Below are 20,239 nucleotides of genomic sequence, written 5' to 3' on the forward strand. Positions count from 1 at the left end.
CGGGAGGGGGAGGAGCCCCCTGGGGCGGGGGGGCTCGGCGGCGGCGGGAGCGGCGGCGGCGGAGCCCGAGCCCCTCCCCGGGGGCGGGTCCGCCCGGGCCCGCGCGCTGCAGGCGCCGCCCCCCCTCCCCTGCCCTCCCCCTCCCCGCCGGCCCCTCAGTAACTTGGCCGCCTTTTATCGGGCGGGCAGCGAGGCGGGGAGTTTATTGGAGCCGGAGCCGCGGCGCGGCCGGGGCGGGCAGCGAGCGCGGCGAAGGGCGGGGGGCCCGGCGCGGCCCGGGACGATGCTGCGGCTGGTGTCGCTGAAGTTGGGGCGGCTGTACCGCTACGTGAAGCTGGCGGTGCTGGGCAGCCTGGCGGCGGCGCTGGTGCTGAACACGCACTCGCTGCTGGCCTCGCTGCAGCGCAACGAGCTGTCGGAGCGGCGCTTCCTGCAGCTCAATAAGTGCCCGGCCTGCTGGGGCACCAGCTGGTGCCGCAAGTTCCTCAACGGGCAGCTGCGGCTGGAGAGCTGGGGCCGCCTGCGCCTGCTGGACTTCTTCAACGTGAAGAACGTGTACTTCGCGCGGTACGGGGAACCCCGTGAGGGCTCCCGCCGCGTCGTGCTGAAGCGCCTGGGCTCGGCGCAGGAGCTCGCCGACATCGACACCAAGATTTGCCGCCGTGCCACCGGCAGGGGCCGCTGCGACCTGCTGCAGGCGCTGCCCGCCACCGAGTTCGCCAGCCTGAACGGCGACGTGCGGCTGCTCACCCCCGGCGCCGTGGAGGGCTGGTCCGACCTGGTGCACTGCCCCTCGCAGCGCCTGCTCGACCGCCTGGTGCGCCGCTACGCTGAGACCAAGGATTCGGGCAGCTTCCTGCTGCGGAACCTGAAAGACTCGGAGCGCATGCAGCTCCTCATCACCCTCGCCTTCAACCCCGAGCCGCTGGTGCTGCAGGTAAGGGCGGCCGGCAGTGCCCCAGTGGGCGTCCGCCTGCTCCCGCCGGTGCTCCCGGTGCTGCCCGTCCCGGCGGGACCCTCGCCGGAATGGCCCTTCCTGCCCCTCGCCGCTGCCGCCGTGTCTGCGGGCGGGGGCCGAGGGCTCCCGGGCAGCTGGCCCCAAATCCCGCCGGATCGCGGGGGCCGCCGCTGGCTCTGTGCCCTGACTGACTCTCCTGCAGAGGTACCGGCGGGGCGGGCTGAGCAGAGGGTCTCGGGTCCCTGCCTCCGGGCAGGAGGCGTTTCTTTAGCTCGCTCAGCCTCATCAGCTCTCCTCCTTCCTTCCTCCCTCAAAGACTGCGTGTGTTTTCCCGATTTGCCGTCCTCCTCAGGGTTTTAACTCCATCCCCATACCGCTGTGCTGTCGGGTACCGAGCGGCAGCCGCCGTCCCGCAGGAGCGCAGCGGGTCAGTGCTGGCGGCTGATGCTCTCTGCTTACTTGTGCCTTTCGCATAGTTCGGTGTCAGCGTGTTCCACAATTCATATATTCCCAGGGAGCTGTGGGTGCCCGTGATTCATTTCTTAAGGTCTAGTTCAAGAGAGAGTGCGTAGAGACTGTGCTGCGATGCTGTTGTGCTTTCCTTGTCAGAAACTGACTCATGTGCTATGTCATGTTCTTAATGTGAACTAAATATAGTTACTGCTGGTAGAAATTAGAGATAGGTAACCGCTGAAGAGAGAACACTGTTCATTTATTCGTCGGTCTATTTTCGGACTACAAATACCTATTTCCTAGTCTTTAATTAGGGGCGTGGGTTATGTGCACCTATCTGAAATTTGTGCTTTAATATGTTATGTAAATTTTTACGTGAAAAATGCATAGGAAACTTCTATTCTGTGGCACCACGCAGTTGCTTCTATTCTGTATCTATTCAGATGGGATGCCTTGCATTTTGGCTTTTAACATGATCAAGGGAATTCCCAAGTGTGCCTTTAGTATCTAGGTTTGGAATAAGAACTGTTTTGTCTAACTACTAAACTGTCCTTGCCTTTATCCAGTGTATGATTAAAATAATATTTGAAAATATGTTTTGAAAACATCACCTCATGATTACTGTTAACATCTGCTGTTTCTCTAGTGAGAGGCCAAGAAATGCTCAAAAAGCAGTGCTGCAAGGCTTTACCCTCCAGAAAGTTTGCCTACTGACTAATTTCTATAAAATCAATTTATGAACTTAATTACAAATTACATATGTTTTTGGGTGGTATGCATTCTGCCCTTCAGTCTCTCCATGTACAGCTCTTCAGTTTTGTTTTCAAAGTGTGTTTCCAGTTTGGTTCTCAGCAGACTTGAGGGAACAGTAAGTCTCTTCCATTTTGCTATGAAGTTGCTCCTGAGCACAGTGAGAAAGGAAACTCCACTTAAGTAAGAAAATCAAAACTGCTTTGCTCTGCTGAGTATATTCAGAAATTCTTTGAGAAGTGATTTGTTTTGGCTGCATTTCATACAACTTACTTTTTTGGTTTTCAGCAGTGGTTTCAACATACTGAGCGTAGACCTAGATGGCCAGAGAACAGCTGTGTTTCTTCATAATTCACAGGGCAACGTATTCTTTACAAAGGGTATGGTACACTTGCAGCATTTACTGTAATGGGCTGGATCATAAGCAGTGGGTTGATTAAGACCGTTGATTCCTCTCAGCTTCTTGATGAACTGTAGAAGAGTCCTGAGATTGTCAAGCAAATTTGCTAAAGAGAATAAAATCTTGCATGGACTTAAGCATTCTGCTCGACATTTATTTCAGCAAAGGTGCAGCTGGGAACAGAGCAGGTCAAACTGGTGGGAAATGAGACAGCTTTTAGCAGTTCAGAGCATATTAAAGCAAGTCTGCCACCTTTTAACAGATCAAAAATGTTTCATAGTGTTGTAAATGTTGATGTTTAGGCATAGCTTGGACAATATTTCTGGGGAGCTTCAGGCCAGCTTTGTGTGCTTAAACACTCCTAGTGGTTTCTCCAGAAGAGTGTTAATTAACTTTGGTAATGGGTACTTGAGGTTTGAAGACCTTCCCTCAATTAGGAATGAAATATCTAAAATACATGAATCTGTATGAACTCTTCCCATTCCCTAGTACTCCAGGCTCTGTGTCTACCTGAGAAACACGTAAGGAACGGGTAATTCTGTATGCTGCAGCTCTTGCAACAGCAACGTGCGAGAGGTGGTTACTTTCTAGAATTGATAACTGACTACTGAGAAGGTTGTTTGTATTAGTACGTAACATATATAAAACATTTTATGGTATAGTTTCTGCAGTGTCGATGAAGGCAGGTAGTGCTATGGGAATGAAACTTATAGGCTTGTTTTAAAAATTATCTGCTTCCAAGAAAAGAAACCTACACAATGTTGTATGAAGAATCAGATTTTAATTTAAAATAAATCAATAAATAGATGGATTTAACTCATGCTGTCTGTCACTGGAGGGCACAAGGAAAAATATTGCTTATTTTTGCCTTGAGCCTTTCATAGAACACTACAGTGACTGAGCACTGTTATTCATAACAGTTTTGGTTTAGAAGTAGAGATAATGTCTAAACTCCTGGTGTACAGTGCATTTAAGTTCTGTGTTGCTTAATTGCATTACAGCTAAATGTAAATAGGCAATTTAGTAGGAATTCAAAGCTTGATCTTTCATTTATAATAGAAAATTCACTGTAGTCATCTACAAGACCCAGCAATTTGTGGATTATGAGGCTTTTCATCAGCGACTGGGATTTTAGCTTGAAGCCTGTGTGGAGTATGGATTATTCCTGAAGCGGTGTTGCTCATGAACTGCATCGTCACAACTGATTTACAGCTTCTGCTGTGGGAATTTTTCAGGTGGGGATTTAACCCATAGCCTGATGTTACTGTTCATCAGAAGTGTAACACTGCACAGTTTAGTGTAGATTACATGTTGTAATCCTAACTCACTATTTGTGTTTTTCATAACTTTCTTGTTAACCTTTGTTCACATCTATTGTCCAGGTGTACTCAGGGAAGAATTCAGACCCTTTTGCCATTTTACTTCATTAAGGAAATGGAATGACAGCGGTAGTATTGTTCAAGTACAGTTCACATATTTTTTTGGGGTATTAAAACACTAATATTTCTTCTGTAGAATCTTGCTAAACTACTCACTAATTAAATCCTTTTGCAGTTTTCATATGAATTCACATTTGAACGAAAGAACTTACATGCTAAAGATTGAACTTCTGATAGATTTGGGGTTTTTTCCGCTCTCCTCCTAATAGTTGTTTTCTGCAATAAAGATGAATACTTTTTAATAAAATAAGGTCATATTTGTAATCAAAATGCTACATCTAAATCAGTATTTCATATAGGCATGAACATTGTACTTGGACAAAAGCAACAACAAAACTTGGTGCTGTTTCAATTCATTCACTGATTAGCAGAGTGTTTTAAATGGGAATCACCTGGAGGATAGGATCTATGCATGGTATCTTATTTCCAACTGAATATGATGATGGTGTGCATCAAGCACTTGCAAAGATAGGTTGGCCGAAGTTGCCTTAGGAAGAAACAGAAAAATTTAAAAGATAACTTGAATTACAGACTGAGTGCAGTGTGACTGTTCGCTCTTTGTAGAATTCATAGAACTGCCATGGATGTAAGCAGATTTATCCTTGTGTTGGGACTTGATATAAACCACCCAGCTTCTAGTTTGTCTTGTAAAATACATGCAGTGGAGAAAGTTTTTGAGATTTTTTTCAACAGTGATATCTGCTTAAATAGTGGATGTTATTCAACTTTATCAAGTAACTTGATTAATTTTTATCTTCACTTGCAAGTTGGAACATAAACTTACTGTTAATAGAACCAAAAGGTGTGGTACCTCTTATTTTTCATAGAGCTCCTGCCCTGATCCCTGTCAGCCTCCAGATTTCCTCTTTGGAGGCGCTGTGGCAGTCTCCTAACAGTTTTGGATAACAGTTCTTGAGCTGCTGCTGTCGTGCCACTGTAGCTGCCATGCTGTGAGCCATGGTGTGCAACCACGCAGTGTCTGACACATTTTGCCAGTGGCAAAGTTTTAAGTTTAGTACTTAAAACAAGAAAAAACAACAATGCCCCAAATCCAGGGTAAAACCAGAAAATTTCTTTTCTCAGAGTTAGAGAAAGTTCAATCTGGCTCAAGACAGCTGAAATAAAAATTGTTTCTAGATTACAAAACTGTTTTTCAGTTAGATTGTATTTCTCCTAAGATCTTATGCTTACCTGAAAAGACAGTTTATGTCTGTCCTGGCAAAACTGAAACACAGGGTTTATAAGTTGTTGTCACAAAAGTGCACATATAACTGGTCTTGCAACCCTCAATCTTGCCATTGTTTTGTTGGTTTACAGTGTTGCCAGGTGCCATATGGAAATGTCACTGTGTTTGCTTTGTTTTCAGAGTGTCGTGGTTTAACCCCAGCTGGGAACTCAGCCCCACGCAGCTCCCTCCTGTCACACTGGGATGGGGGAGAGAATTGGGAGAGTAGAAGTGAGAAAACTTGTGGGTTGATACCAAGACAGTTTAATAAGGAAGGCAAAGCCAAACAAGGGATTTGTTCAGCAATTCCCATGGGCAGGCAGGTGCTCAGCCATTGCCAGGACAGCCGGGCTCCATCACATGGAATGGTGACTTGGGAAGATGTGCTGTCACTCTGGATGTGTGTCCCCCCTCCTTTCTTCTCCTTCCCCCCAGCTTCACATGCTGATCATGATGCCATATGGAATGGAATATTCCTTGGATCAGCTGTCCTGGCTGTGTCCCCTCTGAGCTTCTTGTGCACCCCCGTTCCCCTCACTGGTGGGATGTGGAGCAGAAAAGGCCTTGGCTCTGTGTAATCACTGCTCAGCAACAGCTGAAGCATCCCTGAATTATCAATGCCATTTCCAGCACAAATCCAAAACACAGCCCCACACTAGCTACTATGGAAAAAATTAGACCAACACAAAGCAAACTTGGAATTTGCACACATACTGTGCTGTTAAGGTAAAATGCTTTCACGTAAGGAATATTTCTTCTAACTCTAGAAGGTATCTGCCAATTAAATCCAGAGTGCATTAATGCAACTTTGTCTCAAGCTGTAGCTTTTAACAACCAGTTTAAATGACAATTCTTCAAAGAATGATAGTGAACATTTGTGTCTGGGATTTAAATTACAAGTCTCAAGGACTTTTATTTCTCTAAGAGGAAATGCCAATCTCTATGTGCCAAATAGTAGTATTTCTGCATTTTTAATAGCCTGTGTAAATCATTGCCCCTCCCTCAGATATGGTTTTAGTTCTCTAAATACTTAAGCTTAATGACTTTATTTTTCTCACAACTTCTGATCATTCTTATTCCTTGTGGGGAAAAAGCAAAACAAAACAAACCCAACAGCTGTATCTCTATTCCTAGTATAATTACTCTGCATGAACAGTCTGTTGCCGCATAACCTAAAATTATTCTGGTTTCTCTACATGTCATCATTGGGTTTTCTGTTTGATTTTGTTATGGGGAGAGCAATAGTTGACATCTGGTAAACATATATTAAAACTTCAGCTGATCACTTTGAAACAATTTCTTGCACAGAATTCACTCAAAGTAGCAATTTAGCCAAATGTTCCACAGAATCTTTTTGCTGATCTAGACATAAGAAGTAAATGGGCAAATTCCTCTATTTTTTCATACACGCTTTTCTAATCATAAGTTATTTTTTGTAGCTCTATTCTAAATACATTGGTAGAATGTAGAATGGCAATTCAGTTTTAATACTTGGGACCCTTTAAACTTTCTTCTTTACTCAATTTGGTGTTTCTGATCTGTAATTCTGCTGCCATAAACCAAGTAGTGGATTTAAGGCAGTTATCTGCACTACCTGACATGTCCTTGAGTGGACTTATTTAAATCCTGGCTCATACAGATACTAGGATTTTAATAGACTGAATTTCCATTGTGAATCTTTTTAAAAGGAACGGAAAATTGTTCTTTGTTGAATTAAAATGGAGTGGCCTCATGTTACAAGAATGTTCCACTGATTTGGTTGTATTGAAAACTGAAGAATCATTTTTTGCAGTGACATATGACTGTACATATTAGACCAGAATTGGCTTGTACTTGTCATGTTAACTGTCATATTTAATTATGTTCCTTAAATTATCAAAACTATTCTCATTCTTCTTTCTAGTGAAAGTTCCCTAGACTGAAAACATGTAGGGTAAATTATAAGGGATATTTTAAAATAGTCTAGAAATTCTTGACGTTATTGTGGGGTGTATATTATGATGAATGGCTGTCTGAATTTAAAGGCTGCAGGGAAGTCACTATATAGACTTAAATAGAAATTCTCCTGAGAAATTCTTGCTCTTGTAGTTTTCAGTAGCAGAAAAATGCTTGTTACCCCACATTACAAACTTTGTAATACCAATGTTGTTCTGGTATGTCAGATGTATAGGGGGAGTTGCGTTTTACTTCCCTGAATTAAGTAATTGAGGCTTTGTTTTTGTCTCGCTCACTACTGATGAGAAGTAAATACACAGTGATTATTTTCATCTGTTGCAAATTTAATCTGAACAAACTTTTATGAACTACGAACTAATTTGAACAGGTGACAACCAATAATGACATTAAATTTGCTTTACTATGGTTCTCGAGTTTAATCATTGTTCATTAATTTATTTGGAAAAGAGGCATATCTCTGCTGGCATTGTGAAATACAGCTTTTACAGCTGAGGTGTTCAACTTAAAAATTGAGTATTTAGAATTTTGTGTATTTTTGTCCTATAGTATGTCAATTAAGCCTGGTATGTACTTCTTGTTGGCATGAATTGTATGTAATAACTGTTTGAAATTTAGTCAAACTTGAACAGCGGTCAAATAAATAAAAGAAACATGGTTTCAATGGGAACACCAATGTTTGGAGTACTCTTGTTCACTCTGTGCTGTTGGCTATATATGTATAACTTCTGTGGGACTTCTAGGTAAATGTCAAATGGTGTGGCATATAGTTCAGAATTAAATGGTTTTCATTGTACTCACTAGCATTCAGAAAATCATTTGAATACATATCTTCCAGAATGCAGATCAATTCCTGACAAAAGGAGGCATCTGTGTTTAGACTGTGCTTTGTAACTCCTTTGATCCGAAAAGCATCATTGTAAAATCTGCTCTCCAGCTCTTCATGGTTCCAGAGCTCTGCTTATTTGCCTCGGTACTAGTACAAGTGCTGCTTTTGTTTACACTGCAGAATCAGCAGTGCTCTGAGAGAGAACCAATTTTCCTTTTGAGGAAGAACATGCTATTTAAATTCTCCGTGCCATGCCTGTTTGTGCCTGGGCAGATGCGGTTTAGCAGGATGATTTAATGAAGGTGTCAGGGAGAGGGTAATTTTGCCATGAAGTTCTTCAGGGTCCCACGGAGAGAAGTCCCCACTCTGTTTTGTGTGTGTTTTTTAAAATTTCATCACGTATAAGAGGTAGGTCTTTGTTTGGGCAGATTTTGTCTGGGGTATTTTTTCTGAGCTGGAACTCACTTCCTGCAAATGTTGGAGGTGACATACAGAGAATCTTCTGGAATAGTTTTGAGAATGAAAAGCTTGGATTTTAGTGATACAGTGGAACAAAAATGTCAGTTGTTACTTAAGCTGGTCTGGCTTTTTGGTCTTGATTATGAGTTTTATGCTTCATTATGATAAACTAATACTCTTTTAAGTGTTTAATTCAAAGGGGATTTGTGTTACTGCAGAATACAATAGGCTTCATCAGCTTCAAGCTGGTGAGTCTTCACTGCCTGATCTAAGTCACAGCTCTGAACAAAATGCACTGGCACATTTTGGCATCTTCTCAGGTTTAGACAGATGGAAGTGAGGAAGACAAATGCACTGATAGTGTGTTTTCTGCTTCAGTGAAGTGATAAATTTGCTCTGTTAATTCTTAATATTTTTTCTGAGACTACAGTGTATTTTTTTAAAGGCATAAATGCAGTATTATTCTTTCAGGAACAGCATATCTGTTGTCCCTTTGACAGGGTTTGTTTAGGTTTTTGAGCCTTGCTTAGAGAGATATCTTGGAGCTACACTAATTAGAGCAAGCAAAATATGTTTTGGGGGTGTGTCAGTGGGAATGAAGGTAGCAGAAGTTTTTGGTATCTTTACTGTTTTCCGGCTTTCTGTTAGAAGGTTATACATATTTGTCTGAATACAGAAAGATAACAGCGTTATTGAGGGGGAACTTACTAAGCTACCTATTTGTAGGTTTTGATATGTGTTACTTTATTTTAAAACACATTAAAAAGTTTAAATATCTATGGTTTCCATGGCATTTATGTGTGTGTTCACAGATGAAATGTGAGTGGGTGCATCAGAATCAGATTATTTTGTCACAAAACAGCTGATTCTGGTTTTCAGCAAGAGCTTAGTTTTTACCTTAATTGTCAAATGCACATTTTTAAGTCTGCAAATAGCATATTCAAGTACAAAATTATCTAATTAAATATTTAGACTACTGATAATTTGAGAAAATAAAACCAAAACCAAGGTTATGCATTACTCCACAGAAATCAGATTTTTGACAGCGATCTATGAAGCTTTTTGTTTCTAAATGCAACTTGTTCATGGAAAACATGTTTATTTGTCATACAGATTTGTTTTCATTTCTTATTTTCAAAATTTTAATACATGAACAAAAAAATCCTTGTGTTAAGTTAGCTGCAGTTTCCTCTTAGAAAACACCTTTCAAAATAGAATAGTACAAAAAGTTACAAATCGCTGCTTGCAAAGACAAGAGATCTGCACCTCAATTAATATTCTTGTCAAATTCACCAAGTGAATATAAAAACTGCTGAATGAGGCACTTGTACATATTTTTATCCCCTTCTTCGGCTACTGACTTGGGTAATGAAGTGTAGATGTGGCTGTTACATGCCAGTTGGAAGGGGGCCAAAGCAGAGATGTTGTTTGTACATGTGCAGATGTTGGCAGGATTCCCCGAACTCCTGTTGTCAAAAGATGTTTTTATTGCCACAGTGTTATAAATATATCTGTTACAGCATGGCATGCAGATATTCTACTGGTAACATGAAGGTGTGCACTTCTGAATAAACCAGACTGCTCCTAGGATTTCTTGTCTGAAATGAAATTCAGTGTACACAGTGCAGGAACCATAACAGATATATTTGAAAGATCAGTGTCTAAAGCTGTACCTCGAAAATCAGTTTAATCCATTACATAAATCACTGCTGCTGCTGGAAAGGAAAAGTCCCCTTAGCTCCTTCTCTCTTCTGCACTCGACTGTTGAGGCCTTCTCTCTTCCTCTCACCAGTACATCCCAGCCTGTGATGATATCGATCGGGCTCTGAGCCAATGGAGCACCAGCCCAGCAAGTACCAGCCTTGCTTTCCTAATGATGTGCAGGGGATTGAAATGAGTGTGCTTGGTGGGTTGGAAGGGAGGGACACCTTTGCTTCCAATGGTAGCACATCCTTTGCCAGGTTCAACTGCTTGTGGTTGAATTTGTGTTTGAAAAGGGAGGCAGAGTCATAAGCAGGGCAGGATTGGAACATAGAAAAGGAGAACCATGGAAAAGAAAAGGAGTGGGGTGGTCCAAAGTAATATTTAAATAAAAATATTTAAGCATCGAGTTGCGTGCTGATACAATGCAGCAATATGAAAATGTCATGCACATTTGGTGAAATTAGTTAAGCCTGTGCTTATCAGGAAATAGAATCAGGTAACTTTTCTCCAATTTAAAGAGAAGTTTATCTGATGTAGGTAAAATAATTTCATTTGATGGAAAACAGCCATTTGCTTCTTATTTTGTTTTGGTTCGGGGCTGAATACAGTCATGATAAATGCACATGAAATACCCCTTTGGTGACATTTATTGATACCACAGCCATGTTTTTATTATATAGTCTGCTTAGAATAAGTAAGGAATACTGAATTAGCGCATACTTCAGTTGTTGGAAGGTTATTTTGTTAACCACAAAACAAGTAAAAATGCCCCCAAAATCCTCTTAACTCTGGAATGTGACACTTGACCTGAACTGGCAGATATTTGGCTGTACTTACCACCTTCATTAATTGCCCTGAATCCTGCAGGTAAATAAGCCTGGAGGCTGGATAATGTCTTCCCTATTGCATGGTAGATTTAATTACTGAGAGAGATTTAGTTCTGCTGAGTTATGTGGTATCACAGCTTGAAAATGCCATACTGGTCTCAAATGTGTGAAATTAGTTCTGTATTATTGTCAGGATTTATCACAACCTGTTTTGCTTACGTGAGTAGATCACGTGATAAAAATAGAGTTGAAGTTCAGACATACAGACACGTCAAAAACTTTGTACCTATTCTGTAATTAACATGGCTCTTTTGCCCAACCAAGAAGGGTGGTTCTTTGCAGTGGTAAACATGGTTACTTGCCCAGAAATTGTCTTCTACGCTTTGCCACCTTAGAGAGCAGCTTCATGCCTTTTTGCCATAAAAATGGCAAACGTTGTCAATTATGTATATTAATTATGATTTTAGTTTCTTCACGTGTACTATATAGACAAGGTTTGTTATATTAGGCACCTCTTCCCTGCATGGTCTTGTAGTTCAGATCCGTCTGCATGAGGTGTTTCCTTCCAGTCTCTTTCCCCAGTTTACAATAAATGTTTTCTTCCATTGTGGTTTCCAGGAGGTATAAAGCTTTCATGCATCCTGAAACGCCACCATGCTGTTCACCCCAACTGTGGTAGAACCTTTGCTACATCATTGCTGCAGAATTGGTCATGAGTTGTGTCTGGTGACATGATAGCAAGGTAGAACACGAGGAAGGGGCATGGGCACGTGGTATCTCCTAATAGTTAAAATTAGTGTACATCATACTCTTAGAGTGCTAACTTCTATAAATTTGTGGTTTCTTAAATTAGTGCTTTTGTAGTTTCTTCCTGTTGCATTCCTATTCAGCATTCCTCCACAGTTTGGAGGGTACTTTTTAAGTGCTTGTCCATATCGAAGTCCTAGGGCACATTCAGCATAGCTGAATTAGGAAAACCATGCTGGTGTGTTGTGGGTTGTTTTGTAATTGCTTTTAGTGTGTCATTTCTGTTCAGTCTCTTGTGTTAACTTCACAGAAAGGTACTGTTGGAGACAGATTTTACTGTTGATAAAAATGTTAAGTGGCCCTGTGTAAGAAGCACACAGTATAAATAGAGCAATTAATCAAGAGATAGACTGTTATGGTATACGAGAAAAATAAGAAACCTCAAAAGAATCCCATCAACTAGGAAAAATGGAAGGGATGGTGATGGAGAGAAGGAGGTGCCACTTTGTGAAGTTTTTTTTCTTTAGATTATTAAAAGAATTGATTTTAATTAAAAGATCAAATGCAAGAATATCTTGATGGGAAATATACTTGAATTACTACAAGAGATGTGTAATAAAACACCAAGAGAAAAAGATGGTTGGTGGAATTGTGTGTGTGAATATATGTGAGTGTGTGTGTATATATGGAAAGCTAGATATGGGTTGTGTATTGCTTCAGGTCATCCAACTTTTTCCCTTCACTAGTTCAGCAAGGCCTCTTGCTCACATAAATACATTTTCTATTGTTTTTCCTTTCCCTTTGAAACTTAGAAATATATGGATTATAGTTTTGATGGGTATTTACAGCTTTTTCTTCTAAGTTTTATTGAAAAGCCTTTTAAAATCTAAACTGTTTTGTATTAATTAAAATGTCAAAAATTTTTTATATACAGAGTTTTCCATCTGATGAGGGTTGGCCATTCGCAAAGTACTTGGGAGCGTGCGGAAGAATGGTGGCTGTCAACTATGTGGGAGAAGAGCTGTGGAGTTACTTTAATGCACCATGGGAGAAGCGAGTGGATCTGGCCTGGCAATTAATGGAAATAGCTGAGCAGCTGACAAATAATGACTTTGAATTTGCACTCTACCTCCTTGATGTCAGCTTTGACAACTTTGCAGTGGGACCAAGAGATGGAAAAGTTATCATTGTAGATGCAGAAAACGTTCTGGTAGCAGACAAAAGGTTGATCAGACAGAGTAAGTTTCTTCTTTCACTCCCCTCACCCCATGTGTCTCACTTCTTTCTCTGCAATATTTAAAGTATGTGTGGTTGCTAAATACGTATTTTGTTGGCTTTACAACTAGACTACTAATTAACAAACGAATTAGCTTTCTTCTGCGGTTAGACTACTAATTAGCTTGACCAATTTGTCAATTTCATGAAGAGCGTACCTGGACACTTTTAAGTACTGTAAAGCTGCATAAAGGAAGAGATGGGGATGGGAAGAGAGTATTGATGCTGGGTGTGTTTGGACAAATGGACAGATAAGCAGCCTGGCTGTCTTGTCTACCTTAGCTAAGAGAGAGAGGTCCCTTTTGTCTTTTCCCGGAAGCACTTTTAGAGGTCTTGGAATTCTACTTTCCGTGAGTGACTAACAGTGTTAGTGCCTGCTTTGCCTTAGTCCCATAGCCTGACTTTGCTTCAGTGGTTCTGGTTGGTTCTCTAATAATGGAACTGAAGGAATGGGTGATTATAGTGCTGTTTCCAAATTAATTTTCTTTCTGTCAACTGTAAAAGCTCAAAGCAGTGGCAGCAGAAGAGGTGTTTGACAAAGTGGCATCACATGGGCTTATATTCTTTTTGAGCTTATAAGGAAGATTTAACAGACCTAAGGGCTGGAGACATTGAACATGAGACCCTGGATTCTGCAGAAGTTCATGGCAACAGGCCAAGTGATTCCAGTTTGCTTTGGGTGAATGGATTTATTAAGCTTTGCATATAGGCTTCATATGTTGTGCTGCAGAATTAAGTTTTGGACTGTGTTTTTCTATCCCCACACTTTTCCACAAGGAAATGCGTTTCGGGGTTGTTTGTTTGGTTGTTTTTTATTAGATTTATTATACGTTCTAAAGCTTAGATTAAAACTTTATGAGCCTACCAAGGAAACCTTTTAATGTGTTGGATATCCAGTACATTTACTTTAGAACTCTGTCCATTCCATTCTTTTCTGTTCTGTTCCTTTCCTTCCCTCTTAAAATAATATTACTGAAGGCTTTCATTTTTGGAGCATGTCTGAATTGCTCAGGCAGAAAGACATCCAGATGAACTCTGAAAATGTTGATATGTATGTGGAATAGGAGTGAGTAGCTCCTTGCAGAAGCTGAATGCTGGAAGTGTCACATCTGTTGTCCCAGCCAGGATTTTGGTGTGTGATCTGTGATCTAAATCAAGAACACAATAACTTGTGTTGTGGTTGACATTTAATACTGATTTCATGAATCTTCTGGAAAGTTCCATTAGACAATCTCTGTCCACAATCATTAATATGCCTGTTTAGCTATTTCAGTGTGTACGTTCTATCCAATTGCACTCTACAGTAGTACCTGATTGTACTCTGCGTGGGATATCATGTTTGAATTTGCTGAAGCCCTTTTTTCCCATTCTCCTTTGCTGGATTTTTTTCCACATTGAATTTGCTGTTAATTCTACACATCTTACACCATGTTTTTATAGTTTTAACTGTCATCCTTCAGTACTCTTTTTTTTTCTAAACTGTCAGTGTGCCGTGAATGAGAAGACCAATAGTCAGCTCAGAGACTAGCCAAGCACAGATTAATTTTTTTTTGTACCTCACACTGCTAAGAGAGATCTGCAAAGCTATGGGACTCCATGACAAGGACCTCTTCTCAAAGCTGGCAGTAGTCTGGAAACTTAAGATGAAAGTTTTCTAGCAATAAGTAGTAAGAACTCACGAGAGCTCCCACTTAGTAACCTTTTAAGTATTATTACTGCATAAGGTATGTTATGTAGATCAGGTTTTAAGTTAAAGAAAACTACCAAGGAGAGAGGTTTGTACTTGTACATAAATGCCATTTGCTTTGCTGAATTTTACTTTCTTCAAAGATTATAAGTAATGCATCTACTTTTTTATATTCTTAATGGTTACTGCCATGTCAAAAGTAAGATAGAAGATAAAGTTTCAGAAGTTTATAGTAATTACTTTGGAATGTTGTTTTAGGCTTTGGTAGACCACTTGCCAGCAGTAGTTTCCAGGGCAACTGGAGAAACCAAATCTATGTTGCTAGAATAAATCATGTTGCTTGTTTGTTTTTCTCTCAGCTTTGGCTGTGGATTGTTCTCTGGTACTTGCTCATGCTACGTTTTTTCCTCTGGGTATGTGTGAATGTAGATTTCATGTGTTTACTCAGCAAAGAGAAGAAAGCAAAACCAGCAGCAATCTATTTTGCCCTCTTTCTTTCTTTCCCTTATTTTTTGTTTTGTCAGGACCATTTCAGCAGAAGGATGTACCAAACTATCAGATGCAGTTTTAGGCCAATACATTTCAGAGTTTATCTAAACAAAATTGGTTTGTAGTTTAAATGTTAGCAGTTTGTTGTGTATTGAGCTTCTGATGGTATTCAGACACGCTTCTTCCTCCCCCCTCTCACTTCTTTTTCCTGTCTCCTTATATTTCACAGATAAACCTGAGAACTGGGACGTGTGGTACGAAAGCAAGTTTGATGACTGTGATAAAGAAGCTTGTCTGTCCTTCTCTAAAGAGATTCTTTGTGCTCGTGTCACTGTGGACCACAACTATTACGCCGTTTGTCAGAACCTTTTATCCAGACATGCCACATGGCGAGGCACTTCAGGGGGGCTCCTCCACGACCCCCCAGCTGAGATTGCCAAAGACGGGCGCCTGGAAGCCCTGCTGGACGAGTGTGCCAACCCAAAGAAAAGATACGGTCGATTCCAAGCCGCCAAGGAACTCCGGGAATACCTTGCACAACTGAGCAACAACGTGAGGTAGTCCACAGTGAAATTCTTTTGCAACACTGGCTAAAACACTATTGCAAAGACACATAGAAAAAAGAAGCTTTGGACTCATGTGTTAAAAAGAGAGAATAAAAAACCCTAGTTTATCAGTTTTCTAAATACTGTAAAAATAGAATTTTATGGTGTTATAATGTTCCTTTGCAAACAAACAAGGTACTTACTGAATTAAAACTTGAGCTACTATTGACTTTCCTCCCTAACTGTTTGAAAGGGAGTAGGTCACAAAAGACTGTGATAGCTTAATTGACAGCTTGTGTGTCAAAGGGTACTTTACATAAAACTGCATTAGTGTCACAGTTTTGTGAAACTGATGTTCTTACTTGGAAAGTCAAGTTAGACTGGCGGCCTGTTTTAAAGGCCTTTTTCCTGACATCATTGTCTCATTTTTGTGTTTGTTTAAACACCTTGAAGTGGCATTTACATCCAGGTAAATCTAGCTGTCTGCATTGTTTCAAACTGAACAGGCTTTCACATCAATGCTGTGCAGACCATTCCTACTGTGAGTGCAGGATTCTGAAGTTTACTGTCTAATTTTAGGGGGTTTTACACTGTATTTTGCCATGCTTAGACATTGTGGTTTGTTTTTTTGAGATCATTATAAACTCAAATTTCACTTGAACTAACATTTGTTTAATGTCTTCTGTGGTTCTGCTGTTGGAAATATCACTTAATGTAACTATTGTACAAAACTTCCCTTCGTGCCAGTATATACTGATGGCTGTTTAACAGGAAATCATGGTATGAGCAAACTCTTATTTTTAACAGAGATAATTTGAAAATTGGAAAGACACTACAATAAAAAGTTCAGTATTAATTTGAATTGGGGATAGAAGATTGACTAAAAATAAAAAATTACTAGTCTGGTGTAGTTAAGCATAAACCAAAGAAAATGGTTTTGTTTATTAGTTTTTGAACACATAGTAAACAAAAAATGCTATACTTTAGTGAAGCTAATAATTTTCAAAATTCAGATTTTGATTGTCCTAGGTTACTTTCTGAAGAACTTCTAAAACTGTGTACTTATGCTAGAGAAAACCCTAATTTGAATAATAATGTCAAGCAAGTTAGCAGTTTGTTTTACATCCTTCGAGGTGTGTTGAATGGAATTTCCTGAATATTCATCTTTTGGTTTACCAGTAAGCTGTACTCACTCTAGGTACCTTTTCATGAGCTAAGTTTGATTATTCCCAGTGCAGTTGAAATGGACTTGTTGAGGTTTGTGTAAATACAGAGTTGTTCTCATAAATCACAGTTTTTGTAAAAGCCTCAGTTACTGCTACAAGAACTCACTTGAATGCTTTCTCCTCAGTTTTTGGTTTTGTTTAATTTTTACAACTACTATGCTTCATTTTCCTGAAATCTTGTTCATACAAATATACTCTTAGGAAATGTGTGCATATTACTTCTTGTAACAGTAATGAAGGAAACTAATATTTCTTAAATGCGTGTATAAAACACTATTTTGTACAAGCTAAACATAGTTCTGAGCAAGGTAATGTGTGCTACTTCCAAGAGCAGGCTGCTCTGCCTCCTGTACTGCATCAAAGCCTGATGGAAATTGTTCTGCAAGTGCAAGTGAGGGAAATGGCAAACTCACTGACTTCTTTCTCAAAGCTCAGAGTGGAGCTGTGCAGAGATGCAGAGTGCTCTTTGATTTCTTAAGTCGCTGTGTTTTGAGGACATGGTTTAATGGTGAAGATGGTGGTGGTGCTGGGTTGCTGGTTGGACTTGATGATCTTAAAGATCTTTTCCAACTTTAAAGATTCTATGATTAAGTATATTTTAGAATTGGAAATTCTCACTCTTACGCGATCATTGCCGCTGTAGTCTTAATTTGTTCCCAGTCCCTTGTCTTGTTTTCTGAAGTTAGAATGTTCAGTGCAGCTTTTAATTTTAATTTCTCCCCTCATTTGAACAGTTTTATGTGCTTGTTCTGGCACAAGCTATTGGAAAAGGTTCATGTTATATGTCTTCATAAAATCCACTTATTTGAAGAAAATAGACTAATCCTCAGACTAGGTACTACCACCCTACCATAAAAGCCTTGACTTACCACTACAGTTGATTTTTAAACATCTACCACATTTCCCAAAGAGAGAGTGGAGTATGATTGTTGAAGTTGTGAAGGAATCGAACACTGCCAGTTTTGGTTACTACTTGAGACAGTTCTGTAACTGTCAGAATGTTCTGTTAGATTTTGTTTGGGGTTTAGTCCCTCCAGAAACAAGTTACTAAAGCTGCTTGTAAAAGGAACTTTGAAGTGAAAAGAAAACAAGCCCCAAAAACCCCCACTACAACAAAAACACTACAGGGAAAACATTGTGGAGAGCAATAAATCTTGTTCCATTTGCACCTGTGAGATATTTATTGTACAATAACAATTTATATTTTTAGTCATTGCCCATTATTATTGATGAACATGGTGAAATATTTTTGAATGAGATGTTTGGGGTTTGTATGTGCATTAAAATTGTCCTTTTGTACTGTAAGTTACTGTTTGTTTGGAATATTTTATCAAAATTGTCTCCCTGTGCCTTTATATTATAAGAAAGTTGTTTCTGCAACTTCTAATGATATTAATAAAGAATACTTTAAGAACCTTGTCTCAGCTATTCATTTTCAGGTCAGTAAGTCTTTTAGGATTAACTGAGTCTTTTGGGATTGTCGTAGTCTAGCATGCATTAAAATATACATAGAACTAGTTTTTGTAGTGTTCCAGAATGCACCATCATCAGAAGTGGGGATTTTTGGTAGTTTCACATATTAAAAAATTTGTTTACTGTTACAAATTAATTTTGATTTTCTCAGTTAGAAGAAGGGCCTACCTCCTCCATCAGGAGAGGGCATGGAAACATATGACCAGAATTCTGAGCAAAGAAATTGGGGGAATATTGCTGGGGAATTGAATGAAGGGAAACTTGCTGACTTCAGTGCCTCACAGTAGAAAATTAGTATACCAATAATGGGCCTAATTATTCCCCTTCTTATAGAATATCAGGAGCAATTTTAATTGTTTATTTAGATACACTCATTTGAGAAATTATGTGTGGAGATGGTTGAGCTTAGCACACTCACACTTGCTTTCCTAAGGATAACTTTAGAGCTCTGGCAAAAAGCAGATTTAGTCATAAACAACTTTTAAGAGTTGCTCTCTTCTATATCGACAGCCAGCACACTTTGTGAGGAGTGGAGTTTGTACAGTGAGCGCACACAGTTACAGGATTATGGCAAAGCACACTCTGGGTTTTAGTCTTGAATTTCACATCCTACTTTTTTTCCAGTTCTAATATGAATCAATATTCTGTAAAAAAAGTCTCATTTCATTTGCTTACTGTTTTATATAATCAAAATATGTAAACACCTGTCAGCTCTCAATTTGTTTTAGAGGAGGGTGAGACTTGACAAAGGTTAGGAAAATGCATTCTTTTCTCAGACCACCTTCCTGCATTCTTTGACCGAGATGTTCTTGGTTGTGTTTATTTTTGTTGTTGGTGATGTTTTGTTTTAAAAACTTCCTAGTTTACAGAGGAGGAGAACTTGCCAGGGAAGATAGTTTAATAACTATTCCTTCAGCTGTTTGCCTTCCTGTCCGTCTCAGCTGTACATACTTTTGCAGTTCTCCCCAGTCTCTCTTGTGGATATTGTCAGCAGTCCATTACAATATTTTCCCAATTATTTTTCTAATTACTTTTTTTCCCCAAAGGTATTATAGAAAACATACTAGGGTTATTGTTAACATCTTCCTAGAAGAGGTGGTATTTTGCCTCTGCCAAACAGTAAAATTATGTATACATATGTTAATTAAATTGTGTTTGTCTTTGATCTTTATATATCCTGTTTATTTTCAGCATAATTCAGGACTATTATAGTATAAATAGACTGGATTTGCTTTCTGCTAACATTGTCTTTTTTCCTAAATAGTTAATTGGCACTTGAAATAGAAGTATTAGGGTCACCTCATTCCTTTCAGGAAGGTGGGGTTTGGGTAAAAAGCTGGCTGGTGGAAGTGTGGTGGTGGTGTTCAGTGTTTGAAACGTGAAAACACTGTGGAAGTACAGACCAGCCCTGAGTGTTATGTGGCACATACTTGCTGTGATATGCACCTGCTCCAGGACCAAATATGTTGTCAGAAATGCTTTTTGTCATTTTTGTAGAAATTGCTTGTGGACACAACTGTCTGAATTTATAAATGACTGCATTATCCAGGTGCTTGACCAGCAAGTGCAGCAGGAAGGGGACAAAAGCTGAGGAGGTCTCTGTGCCCTGAGCAGGGCCTCTCTCCCCTGGCACTGCCCTCTGCTCCTTCGGGGTTGGGTTGCCCTACGGATCCCTTCAGTGCTGACAAAAGCCTCTGCATCCTCAGTGTGTGCATGTCTGAGATCTGCCTCAGCCTAAACTGGGACTTGTCTCCTCCACTGAACGTCTTCAGTGTGTTTTTGCCCAATTAGCAGTTCCAA

The 20,239-nt window shown here is 40.0% G+C and overlaps 1 protein-coding gene across 2 annotated transcripts; it reads left to right on the top strand.

The window, feature by feature from the left end:
• Positions 1-220: 220 nt before the first annotated feature.
• On the top strand, positions 221-18,380 carry DIPK2A (divergent protein kinase domain 2A). 2 transcript variants are annotated; one of them, XM_042042023.1, is made up of 3 exons: positions 221-937; positions 12,679-12,982; positions 15,425-18,380. In XM_042042023.1, the coding sequence occupies exons 1-3, from the start codon at positions 284-286 to the stop codon at positions 15,754-15,756; spliced, it is 1,290 nt and encodes a 429-aa protein (XP_041897957.1). In that variant the 5' UTR covers positions 221-283; the 3' UTR covers positions 15,757-18,380. The 2 variants fall into 2 exon arrangements, with proteins under 2 accessions (XP_041897957.1, XP_041897958.1); XM_042042024.1 differs by lacking the exon at positions 221-937 and adding an exon at positions 11,636-11,739.
• Positions 18,381-20,239: the final 1,859 nt, after the last annotated feature.

Source organism: Corvus kubaryi, unplaced genomic scaffold (assembly GCF_017639235.1).
Source record: "Corvus kubaryi isolate FWS band 111438036 unplaced genomic scaffold, C.kubaryi_AGA036_p1.0 37397, whole genome shotgun sequence".
Classification (NCBI taxonomy): domain Eukaryota; kingdom Metazoa; phylum Chordata; class Aves; order Passeriformes; family Corvidae; genus Corvus; species Corvus kubaryi.